The 13160-nt window shown below is 40.8% G+C and overlaps 1 protein-coding gene across 3 annotated transcripts in view; it reads right to left on the bottom strand.

The window, feature by feature from the left end:
- The window catches only part of LOC309512084 (uncharacterized protein), a 42229-nt gene that overhangs the window by 22745 nt on the left and 6324 nt on the right, over positions 1-13160 (bottom strand). For 2 of the 3 annotated variants that reach the window (XM_082187490.1, XM_082187491.1), the window contains exons 2-6: positions 10395-10488; positions 7994-9308; positions 7426-7504; positions 2913-6119; positions 2526-2648 (exon numbers count right to left, since the gene is read on the bottom strand). In XM_082187490.1, the coding sequence (XP_082043616.1) occupies positions 2526-2648; positions 2913-6119; positions 7426-7504; positions 7994-9300 (4716 nt within the window). In that variant the 5' untranslated portion in view covers positions 9301-9308; positions 10395-10488. Of the gene's footprint in view, positions 1-2525; positions 2649-2912; positions 6120-7425; positions 7505-7993; positions 9309-10394; positions 10489-10813; positions 12096-13160 lie in introns of those variants that run through there. The other variant, XM_082187492.1, reaches the window with a different exon arrangement.

The following is a 13160-nucleotide window of genomic DNA, read 5'->3' as shown; positions in this document are numbered from 1 at the left end:
TGTAAAATCTATAGCTTTATAATCCCTAATTTATGATATATATGTTTATGATACTGAGCATGGGTTCAAGGCTCGTATTACAGCACACAATACAGCAGAAACTGTACTACCTGAGCCCAAAACCATATATTTTTCATTAAAAGAATTCTGGGGAGAGAGAAACTGAAGAATAGTCCTTTTTATGGAGGTTAAGTTAATTCAAAATTCTAAACATTTGAATAATTTCCAAGAAAATGAAAAGAAAAGAGTGAAAAGAATGTCTATTTAATTAGTCAGACAACAGGAAGCATCTACAGAGGCCTACCCTTAGGTCACATTAAGATAATATTATTGAACAGAATGATACAAATCACAGGGGAAGAAACAACTTCAGCAAACAATGTGTAATAAAGATTGTGAATGTACAGTATCTACTGTAGAAAAATCAGCAAGAGCATCAGGACTAATTCCAAATATAACTAATTCCAACAATCAAACATCAGTCAACTTGTGTGTTGTCTAATATTATCAGACCTCCACCTAGATTTGTCTACTTGTCTCAGGTAGCTTGAATTGTTTTGATATATGTAGTTGTATTACCATCTTGACAGTAAAAAAGAAAGAAAAAAAGTAAGCTTACCCATAGCCACCAACAGCAGGAACGACAGAAGTGATAAGCCATCTTTCTATGTAGCAAATCCTTCTATTTAGGTCAAAATAATGTTCTACAGTCTTTACTTTTGCAAAGTTTATTTGAATGTTCATTACTTCTGTAGCTCTCTGTCTTTGTAACTCGCCTGTGCTCGTGAGTAAACGGTGATGTAAAAATGACTCTTCCTATGATGACCAATACAGAGAAAAGATGAGAGAGAGCAACAGAGAGAGAGAGAGAGAGAGAGAGAGAGCTTCCTCTTTAAGGCCACGAGCAGACACCCACAAAACAGGTTCACAGCAAAAAACCCAAACATTAATATAACAAACACACTATCGGTCCTGGAAAGGTTTCCATTTCGAATTAAATTAAAGGTTAAGAGGATATTCTTGGCTGTCAGATAAGCCAAAATGTATAGCCACTGTGAATCATAAAAATCAACACTGTAATAACTCGATTCATACAGCAGATGGCAATATTTATACACTCAGACGACCTCTGCAAAAAAAAAAAGGACAAAAGTCTCTCAGTAAAAAAATTAAATAAATAAAATAAAATTTCAATGAACCTGTCAATCAAAAACTAGCAGTGTATCTTTGTTAGAAAATCTACCATTACACACTAAACTTTAAGGCACAACTCCTTTCTGTCATCAGACTGCATTCCTGCACCACCCACACTAACACGAACACACACACACACACACAAGCTTGAGTTAGCCTCCATACCCGACAAACATGCATATAAATATAAACATTCAGCTTTAATGACCCTCAGCCAAAATAACTATTTCAATCTGCACTTTAACAAGTCCATCAGATATGGGAAAACATCATTAGCCAAGCACTGCATGCCAGAAAGGGTCATATGACAGCTGTTATTCAGATTGTTGGGGAACTACTCCAACATCTGGTCTCTAAAGTTTGGTGACATCATCAGAAGTCAACAAGCAACTTCTCCATCTTTGGTTTTTGTACACTTTCCATTAGAACATGGTGAGGAACTCGAGTCTTATGTAAGATGCATGCTTATCCATGTGCAATGTAGGGCTGGGCAATTACATCTCAATATTTTTCAGCCTTTTGACAGTATCTGAAAGATATCTCAATATCGATGTAATCATTTTGCAATGGCTTATGTGCACCTAAAAAAAAAAAATTCGTTCATCATTTACTTGCTTCAAACAATTTGTGTGCTACATTACAAGTCTTCTGAAGCCATACAATGCTTTAGGTTAGGAACTGACCAAAAAGTAATTGTTCCTTTACATATATGTAACAAACTATATGATGGAGTGAGAGAATTGATGACTTTGATGAAAAATTAACAGAAGAAAAATATATTGCAGAAGCTTGCACCTTAATTGGCAAGTTTACATTATAAAAAGTCAAGTAGTTTAAAATCACAATTGGTCAAAAAATATATTTAAAAAAGTGGTGCATTATTGTTTAGAAATGCAAATATAAAAATAAAAGCATGACAATCTGCTATGAAAAGTTGTCATATTAGAATATCAACTTTTTTTCACATATTATAATGTACTGTAGACTAGTTTCAGCTTCATCCATTTAACAGATGTAATTCAGTATCGTTTAACCAAAATGTCTGAATGTACCTAAAACATTAAAAAAAATAAAAAAAATGGTGTAACTGATTTACAGAGAAAATACCACTGCAATCCGATCGCAAAAGTTAAAATCAGCAGCGACAAAACATGGTAAATTCAGTATTAGACAAAACTTGATATTGACGCATCCCTGAGTAAATATTAAATAGATTACCTAGCCCTAGTGAAAATTGATTCTTAATGGGTTTATGTATGTGGCATGTGTATGGGAAAATGAGTGACAAGGAATAATACACAAAACAAAATTCTCAGCATACTTTTACTTACCGATCTTTCTCCAAATTTTTCTTTGTGTGCACTGCGACTTCTGCGAGTTCTCACGTGGACAAGCGGACCATCAGCAGAGCTTTCCGTTGGGGCAGATCTTCGACACATACTCCTTGAGCGTTTCTACACAAACATAGAAGGGCCTACAGTCAAGCTTCTTTAGTCCATTCAAGGAAAATTCAATGTAACACAACTAGGGATACGCTGACACTGATATTTGATCACTCTAAAGTTCATTTGCCAATACCGATAGTTGGGTGGTTCTGCAATTAAAGTGACCAATTTAAGATGGTGCACATAATTACTGTTTACATTTGTGCATTGCTAAACACACACAAAAAACTATATAGTGGGAATGGGTGTATGTGAGAGTGAGTTCTTCCTCACCTGTTGTACTTTGTCCCTGTGCGAGGCACGGTTCTCTCTCTGCCCCTGGGATGCCAGCTCCCAGTTTGGACTTGATAAAGGATCAGTGACAGAGAAGGTTAAAACCTGACCAGTGGGTACCGATGTCTCTTTCCTAGCTAATGGTGTTGTGAGAGAAGGAACCAAAGCTCCACTTGACCCCACATTCAAAGGTACTGAGGTCCAGCATCTTTCTGGGGTCAGTAAAGGGGCTACAGAGGGATCAGCACTTGTTTGTGTAGTCCACATAGGAGTTTGAATTTGAACCATGGGTGGTGCAAGAGAGGGATGCTGTACCGGAGTAAAGACAGGAATCATGGAAGAGGTCGAACTGGGTGTCACAATGATACTTAAACCTCTATCCTCTTGGTGCAAGTTTTGCTGCTCAAGACCACCAGGTCTAGTGCTAATTGGTCTTCTGGATCCCTCCATGGCTGATACCCAAAGAGGCTCATCTACAGTCAACTCTGCTTGATTATGTCCCCAAACATTAGTGTGTGCAGATGGCAAAGTTGAGATGGGCTGTTGAGTGCCAAAGGCCCAATCTGAGGTCTCAATCAATGAGTGAGGTTGTGGCCTAGGTCTTTCTGTATCAAATGGCTGTGAATGAGGTTGGACTTGGTGCATAATTTGAGGTTGCAAAGGTGGCGGGAGTTGAGTTCTCATACGTTCTGCTGGGGAGGGCTGGAAGAAAGCCTGGGACTGAGGGTGGAACTGGGGATGAAAAGGAGACTGAACTTGAGATGCTGTTTGGGGCTGGAGGATATTTGTTTGTGTGGCTTGGGGACGAGCTTGAGTCATTGAAGTAACACCTCCTGATTCTAAACCTCCAAATCCAGGTAAAGGGAAGGTGTCAGGTTGGGTTTGGTTCCTGAACGAGTCAATGTCTAAGATGGCTGGTTTGTAAACCTCATCAGGACGAAGTGAGGGCTGCTTCCATCGAGCTGTGGGACTATTCTCGTGACTATCTCTACCAGTCCTAACACCCAGAGACACTGCGTCCAGATCTAGAACTTTAGGCCGAAGTGGAGATGTAGGTGTAGGTGTTGCCTTCTCTTGCTCTGTCTCTGTCCAATGTCGTTCTGTTCCTCTCTGCCATTCAGGCTGCTGTTTTCTCTCTTCTCGTTCTTTTTTTGATCTCCGTGTAGCTTTCTCTTGCTGGAGTGGCCTTTCCCGCTGTCTCTGCAACTCAAAATCAAGAAGCTGTTGTCTCTCAAGCTCCTTGATCCTCTCAAGTTCATCCAGCTCTCTCTTGGTCTCTCTCTCCTCTGCTTTCTGCCGCTTCCATCTCTCAATCTCTATCTCTCTCTGCTTTTGTCGTTCAAGTTCTTTCTGCCTTTCAATCTCCTTCTGTCTTTCAATTTCCTGTTGTCTCTCTAACTCTCGTTGTCTCTCAAGTTCCCTTTGCCTGTCCAGTTCTCTCTGCCTTTCCAACTGTCTCTGTCTTTCCCTGTCCTGCTCTTTCTGTTTCTCCAGCTCTCGTTGCCTCTCCAATTCTCGCTGCCTTTCTAACTCTTTTAGCCTCTCCATCTCTCTTTGTTTTTCAAGTTCTCTCTGCTTCTGTCTTTCAATTTCCCTCTGTCTCTCCAACTCCAGCTGTCTCTCTCTTTCTCTCTCTATCTCCTTCTGTTTTTCAAATTGTCTCAACCTAAGCCTCTCTTGGTCGAGCATTCTTTCTTTCTCTCGCTCAAACTCTTTTTGTCGTTGCCTCTCAAACTCTCTCTGCTGCTCGAGTTCTTTTTCTGCAGCCTTCATTCGCTCATATTCAATTTGTTTCTGTCGCTCCTTCTCTCGTTTCTGCCATTCCATTTCCCTTTGTTTCTCCAACTCCCTTTGTTTCTCCAACTCCCTTTGTCTCTCCCTCTCTAGATCTCTCTGTCTTTCTAGCTCTTTTTGTCTCTCTTTCTGTATCTCAGCTTCTCTCCTTTTCTCCCTTTCAATTTTGTTTTGTTTCTCAACCTCCAATTCTCTCTGTTTCTTCATTTCTCGCTGCCTTTCCAATTCCTTCATCTTTTCAAACTCTGCAAGTCTTTGTCTCTCTATTTCCTCCCTGGATGGTTTTTGCAGTTCCCTTTCTTGTAATCTAGGATCTGTTCTCAGTCCAGTGTCATTTTTATGCAAATCTCTCTGGAGTGCAGCTTCCAATGAAGGATTTCTTCTAAATTGAGCAGTTGGATTCTGAGGACTCCACTTTCCTGATCTAAGAGTGAAATCCTCAAATGGAACATCCTTCATCCCACTGTCCTCTCCAACCACCACACTTTGTTTACCTCTTCCAAAAATTACTTCATCATCCACTCTCTGACCCTGATGCACAGGCTCTTGAATCTGACCAGTCAGAGCAAAGTAAGTGGCTCTGGGTTTGTTCATTTGCTCTTCAGCATCTAGCATCTTAGGCCGTTTGGGTGCAGCAACTTCCTCTCGTTCCCTTTCCCTGTCCCTTTGTGCTTCTAACAGTTTCATCCTTTCTGCTTCACTCTCTTCCTCATCTTCCTCCAATGCTGCTGCTGCAGCCATGTGCAATTCTGTTTGCCTCAGTATCTCTTCTTCCATCTTTCTCACCATCTCTTTCTGTCGTTCCCTCTCGGTTTCAATCTCTCGGTCTGCCTCTGTAGCAGTCCATTTCTGTAGTGCCCCTACTCTGAGATAACGTGGAATGGATGCTTCATCCTTTTGCAGGTCACTTATCTCATGGGTAGTTCTGCCGTCTTCCCCTTGAGGAGCTGATCGCCGTGAACGTAGCGTGAGAGCTCTGTCCTCAAGCTGAGCGGTTGGCAAAGCCTCACTAACAGCACGGCTCTCTCCAAACAAAGCTACAGTATCAAAGACATGCTCCACGCGTACAGGGCTGGAAGGAGAAACTTGCTCTCTATAGGTTGCTTTGACCAAACTTCCAGGATCATCATCTTCAAGAGCTTTAAAGATGTTGTCCTGAATTCGCAAAGAGTGGCTCCGTCTGGGCATGGGTTTAATTGTGCTTTCCCACTGTGCTCTTGGGCCTTGTGAAATGCTATCTTCCATCACTTGAACATTATGCCTCTCCACCACATGTTCAAACATAGACGCTCGTACTGTTTGCACTCCATCACTATTAAAAGCAGAGTGTGTAGGCAAGTCATGAACACCAAGTGATGATACTTTCCTGTCCTCCTGTTTGTTGAACTGTCCTTCAATCGTGGAGTAATCAAACTAAAAAATAAAATAAAGATGAAATTAAGTATATTTTTACATTTCATTTGCCATTGGTTTTGTTAAGCAAAACTTTTTGGGGTATTTATTTGCAGATGTTTTGCCTCTTTTTCTGAAAAGTAAGCAAGAACCTGGAACTTGGTTTGACTTTCAGTCAGACAAGATGAGACTTTCTACAACTGTGATCCCTAAAGAAGCAGCCTTTGTCGACCCTCCTCCCCCCTCACCTACCTGACAGGTGTGCCATTTACAGGTAACATTTTCTTTGCTTAGATATAAGCTATCATTACTGTGGCGGCTCTGTACAGTATGTGTATTACATGACTGATTTAGAGTCAAACTTTAGGAGGGAAATGAATATGTTTCTACTCCAAAGAGCAAATCAGCAACAGAAAGAATGCAATGAAGAAGTCTCATTTGAATACACAACAGATTATCAAATCTTGCAAATTTCTTATCTAAGTTATTCTTTCACAGAGAGGTTATAAAAAAAGATAAGGATGAAGTACAAGATGACAAAACAGCTGGAAACAACTAATGTGGATTGTATTGACATAGAAAGTCCTGAAAAGAGGGGATTGAGAAAGAAGCAAACATGAGAGCACATGAAAAGGGAGAGGAGCTTGACGCGTGTGACTGAGAACAGTGAAATGGGATCCGTATGCTCTTTGTCAAAGCTCATAAAGCAGGGTGGGGCATGAAGGGGCCATAATCAAAGAATCCTCTTCTCTCACAAACTGACCTTTCCCACCCCCCTCCCTTCGAAGCGTGCATGTTTCATAATCACAATATGACTAACGCTACAACTCAGGTTACACGTCTTTGGAGTGCCGCACCTTCTGTGACATCAGAAGTGCCTTTTTCAACCTCATTTGTTATTCCTCTCTCTATCAATGTGAAATTTATTTTTATAAAGAGTGAGCGATGTTCATTTTGAGACTGTGACCGCAATTAGGCAGTTACTGTCCCAAATGTCATAAAAGATTTTTCTATTCATTAAAAAGAATATATCATTTTAATTTATCAAGCACATGTGACTGTTATAGAATACATAGAATGCTCTCTCTTGTTGTATAAAGAGCTACATGTACTTGTGAAACTATCAATTAGTTAGTTCAGCCAAATTATGATTGACTTTTATGTAATAGTCAACCGAGTATGCTGTGGTGTCATTGGTAAAAAAGAAAAGGTTCAATAAAATGTAGAATTTTCTTTAAAAAACAAAAACAAGGTGTGCCTTACTGCACCTTGTAAAGATACTTGATTAGTGGAGTATGACTAATGGCAGTGGTTCATATTCCCATACCTTTGTGTTGAGATCTTCCTCAAACAGCTGGCGGCCTTTGGAATCATTGAAACTGAGGCTGTCAAGCTCTGATTCAAATCTGTAAGAAAATCAAAAATCAAAAAAAGATTGGAATGATCTTAAGAACCTAATGAATGAATGCCACCGCATTATTACCAGTGTGAAACTGTATTTTCTTTGAGGCTTGATTTTCAGAGTAGAGAATGTAAATCATGATGAAAGTAAACTGGTATTAATTGTGCTGGTTTATGAGGCAACATGTTTTGAGACATAATTTCACTTTTTAGAATTCTCTGTGCCAGCACAAACACACAAAAAATACTTATGCACATAATGCAGATCCTTTAATACTAATTTTGCAGAAGTCGTGTAATTGCGACTTATGAAACTTATTCATAAAAACTTTTCAGGAGGACCAGAAGGCAGTAAAACTACAGCAACACTGATAGCTGATAAACTGATGAACATAAAATTGATAACAGATTAACATGTACAACTGTAATTTTCTGAATTACAGCACTAACATTGTAGACTTCTATAATGAATTCTGAAAACCACTGGACCTTACCTTTTAGTACGGTCAGATACTATGTTTCGTGGCTTATATTGTGGCTTCTGGAGTGTTGATAGAGTAGTAGGCACTTCTTCGGTCAGTTCCTTGATGCGCTGTTTTACCCCCACCGCTCCATCAGTATCAGAGATGGACAGCCCCGGTGACCAAGGCTCCGTCCCTGGAGAATCCACACGTGCCACTGAGAAGGATGTGGAAGAAGAGTCCAAAAGCAGGCTGATGCGTCTCTTTATAATGCTACCTCCAGTATCCTCAGGTTTTGAGTCTTTCTTGGAGTCCTCATCTTTCAATTCCTTCTTTTGAGTACTCTTCTCAAGCACAGGGGACTTATTCAGCCCTTCTGCTCTTTCAGCACCATGTTCTTTCTCTTGAGTTACAGCTCCAACACCCTCTGGTGTTTCAGGAGTGTTTTCTTTGCTGTCCTCCTTGGGAGGTCGCCAGTTTAGGGAAAGCCCAATAGACTCAAACTTTGAGGTAAGGTCAGATGAAAGGGGTCGTCCTTTTCCCCAACGAGGGGCAGGTGTAGGGGATACAACCTGAGGCTCAGACTGATTGGGGTTTTGGAGGAACACAGCTGACACCGGCCTGGGCCTTGAACCTTTAGATTGGGGCCGAAGAACAGAAGGAGAAGACTCTTCCTTGGTACCAGAATCTATTTTACTGTCCTCATAATTTAGTCCTATCTCTGATAGGAAGCCCATTGATTTAGCACGAGTGATTGAAGGGCTGGGCTGTTTTTTCCGAGAAGCAAAAGGCCATTCAACACCAGGAGTGGAGGCCTGACCATCACGCCGGTGTGGCGCCGGTGTAGCTCCAAAGCTTGTTCTTCTCAGCACGTCCCCAGTTTGGGATGTTCTTAATTTGTTGGAATCAAAAGAGGCAATAGTAGGTGCTGGTTTAAAGGGTTGTGCCACAGGTTTGTTTGTCTGTCCGGTGGGCTTCGGGCCCGTATTAAAGGCAGATGGTAGACTGAGTTTATTGGCTGGCTGTAGTTTAGGTGTACTGGATAGGTCTGTATTGTAGGAAACTGGTTTACTGGATTCAGGTCTAGGTTTTGGTTGTGGTTTGGGAGCAAGAATGGGGCGTATAGTAGGATTTTTGTTCACAGTGAAAGGTTTTGGAGTGAGTCTGGGTTTGGGGCCTGGGACAGGTTTTCTAGGCTCTGATGAAATAGTAAGTGTCCCCTGGGGGCCACCTGAACTCTCCATCAAACTCTTGTTGCTAGAGTCTATGAGAGGATTAAGGTGCAGACGACTCCCAACCACACATGGCCGCCCAGCATCAACCTCAACCTGGGCAGCCATCACACCACCTGAAACAAGAAATAAAAATAAATAAATAAAAAACAGATATTGAGTTAGCTAACAATCATTTGAATTAATCATATTACATTTCAAGCTGCGTTCACACTAACAGTGATTAAATCACTGGAGATAGCACAGTCCCTAGGCTGTCAGTTTGTAGAGGACGGTCCTAAACTGTCGTGGTATTCAACTGTATCTGGCCACAGATCACATTCTCCACTCCCTTTGGTCATTTCCAAATCTTTTCACTAATCATTTGCATTAAGTTAAGCTCTGCTCAACACTGTCTCACTGCCAACTGTCACTCGTGTCACCAGAAATCACAGGCTCTCATTGAAAATGAGAATGATATCCGGTCGCATTATCGCAGGTAATCGCTGTCAGTGTTGTAGACCTTCCTTTAGGTTGGTTGGAAAAAGTCTGGAGTCAGTTGAAACCACTGGCCAGTTTCAGCACTGCTTGACATCCAACATGCCGCGCAGAATCCCTGCACTATAATTTTATAGCACAAAACAAATACAGTGTTCTATAAAATGCTGTTGTAGTGGGATGTCTATGAACCTCAAGAAAAATGCTATCTAACCCTCTTCTTCTCCACCACTGTGGACTTGGGAGATAAAGAGCTCACAAGAGCACAATGCACGTTTTACTGACACATCATTAATCACGCTGTGAGAGAGTGTGTGTGTGCGGGTGTATTAAATCAGCATGATTGGACATTGCCCAGGAGGGAGGGATCAATTTGCTGAATTAAGAGTCCAGACTGAGACAGGTCTGTGCATAAAAATCCTGCTACTACAGGCAAATACACATCAAACAAAAGGAATTCACAAAATAACCCAGAGAGCCATTTTTGCTAATGCAATACACATGTCGCTCTTGGAAGCTGTGCGCTAATACAAACACGTGTTCACACTTAAATTGCCATGCAGACTTTTACAACACACACACACTCACATTTTACACAGAACGAAACCGTGATTCATAACACATTCACATACCTGTGTAAATGCACATGCAATTGCCATGCTTCCCCGTGCAGTTATCAAATTGTGCTTTGTCTGCAGTTTTCCAACATCACAATAATAACTCACCTGCCTGGCTGTCAACCGTCTGCAGTGGAGCCCTGGTTTCTGTGGTAACCGCAGAGTGATGTCATATCATATGGAGAAGAGGCGGAGCCAGACTCTGTTGCAGGGAATACAGCATGGTCAGACACGGTTACTTCAGCTCAATTAGGGTATCAGTGTCTGTTGTAATTGTGAAGTCTCTACACATGCACGCACATGTACACTTGTTGTCAATGGCACAGCTTGTTGAAATCGTTGAATATCATAATTGAAAAGTCAAACGAGAATGTTGGCAAAGACTTTTGAGACAGCACAGACTCAAACAAACAAACATGTATGAAATCTACACATTTTTGAAACATGAAAATTAGACTTCATCAGTCTCTTTTACAAACAAATAAATACACATAAATCACACACATAGATCCAAGCAAGATATTTACCAGCACGATTGACCTACATCTACACATTACCAAACAAACCAACACATTTGATATGTCTCCGGTAGTGAAATCTTAGCTGTGTGGTTACGCAAGGGACATGGAACAGGGGGACGGCCAACGATGAACAGAAAGAGGGAGAATGACTGCGAAGGAAGGAAAGGAGGAGGATCCTGGTCAGAGTGCATGGACTGGCATTCGCTTGTTGACAGGAAACGCCTCTGCAGCTGGAATGTTTAATATCTACAGCTTCAAAACCAGAGTGTTTAGGGAAGTCATTTCTGGCATCCCGTAGAGACACATTTACACACAGACATGATCTAGCCACTGACCTAAAAACATTAAAGCTGATCTTTACACCTCTGTATTAAAGTTATAGCAGCACTTATCTCACATAAGTTACACTGCAAATCTTAATCTTGGCAGACTTGGAAGGCTAAATGTCACACAGTTAAAATGCTAATGTCACACCTTTAAAAAAAAAAGAATTATACAGACAATTACAGTAAATATAACTAATAATCTTAAATGGTAGAATTGTAGGGTGGTGATGAGATCTAAATGCTACAAGATATTAAAACGTGATGTTATTTCTCATCGAGGAGAAAGCTGTCTTAGTTTGTGGCAAAACCTTTTACAGTGCTTGCATTGTGTTGTTCTGTCTCAAACTTCGTTACAAGATAGGACTGTCATGATTCCTCTATTAAATTCGAAAGCTTGGTTGAAAATAATCCTCGATTGCAATTTACCCATGTCGTTAAACATGCAAAAGACCGGAATTGGCACATTCCACGGACGAGAATCAATGGACCTTTCCATGGACCTTTTCAGCAGACCATTTTTAAGGCTGCAGCCGCTGCACGATATATTAAAACTATTTCATAGGGTTATTGTGAAATAAAAAAAAATCCAATTCAATTAATTAAATAGGCCTATATGTCCTGCAGGTTTCGGAGTGATTTGTTTTACACGCACCATTATGAATGCCCGTGCGGCCGTGCGCATTTTAGTTTCGCTTTTAAATCAGCGCCAATTCGGGGGCGAATTGCTTGAATGGTGAGTTCATTAGCCCATTATTCTTAATGAAAAACACAACAGCAACAGTACAGTACAAATACAAATGTGCTTAAATAGGCGCTTTTACATATTAAATATAAAATATTCCTCCATCTTGTCAGTCGCTTGTGATAAATGAAATCTGACTCCTGTTGCTGATCTGTGCTGCCAACAGATCTGAGCTCGTTCGGCTCACGATTTATTAAGCAGACACGTTAGGCTAAGTTTTTAATTGTAGTGCCTGTTCTCTAACTGAACTAAATGATTGCATTTAAAAAATATTATAAAAAAAAAAAAGTGATGTAAACGGTGTTGCTTCTGAACCGTCAACACCGACAAATCTTCCGCCGTCGTCTTGTTCAGTGAAGAGTGAGGCTAAATGGGCTAAGTGAGGTTAAATCTGACTCCTGCTGCTGATCTGTGCTGCGACTCTGGTTCAGCTCACTGAATTGAGCAGGCGCGTTCAGTTTTTAACTGTAGTGTCTGTTCTCTAACTGAACTAAATGCATGTCATTACAATAAAAAAATCTAAACGATGGTGCCGCAGTGGTCAAGTGATGTAACCGGTGTTGTGGCTGAACACTGATAACACCGACTATCGCAGCAAGCCTAAAACCTGCACACATTCAAGTGTTAATAAAAGAAAGAATGCATTAAGCTAGAATAAAACGGGCTTTTGTTTAAAAGCAGAGGGTCAATTCTTTCTTTTGATATATTGCATGTTCATATATTCATACAACACAATATTCCAGGGGGCATGACATTTTTGTGAAAATTATCAAAAATGCTTGTGGTGTAAAAAAAAACGTAAAAAAAAAAAAAAGCTGCAGAGGAAAAAGTGAAATAAGGATTTGATCATGCTGTAAAGTGTAACAAAGTGTATTTTCTTTGTCTTTTGTTCTTTTATTAACATGACAGACAGCAGCAGGAATATTAAGCCCATTTCACACAGTGCGATGATCCTGGCAAATTGCCGGGAAATTGCCAGAACACCTTCTGTGTGAACGCAAACACGACCCGGGACTGATGCCGGCATCGATGCCGGGTTGGGGACCTAGTAACACTGCTGTGTTCAGTCCCGGAACGTGCGCTGTGTGAACAAAAGCCGTAATAATGCCGTGTCGTAGTGATGATGCTGAAGCCTTGATCGTTCGCCAGCTGTGAAACGGTACGTAATGCGCTAGTTTATGATCGAATCAAAGAAGAAGAAAAAATGCACAAGCGTGGTTTCTCGAGAGAAAGAAATCGCAGCTCATAAGCAAACTTAAGACGCTGCTGAGACATTACAAGTCCC

Source organism: Leuciscus leuciscus (genome assembly GCF_965113295.1).
Source record: "Leuciscus leuciscus genome assembly, chromosome: 13".
NCBI lineage: Eukaryota > Metazoa > Chordata > Actinopteri > Cypriniformes > Leuciscidae > Leuciscus > Leuciscus leuciscus.
Note: the sequence above shows the minus strand (reverse complement) of the source record. Positions and strands in the feature narration are given on the sequence as shown.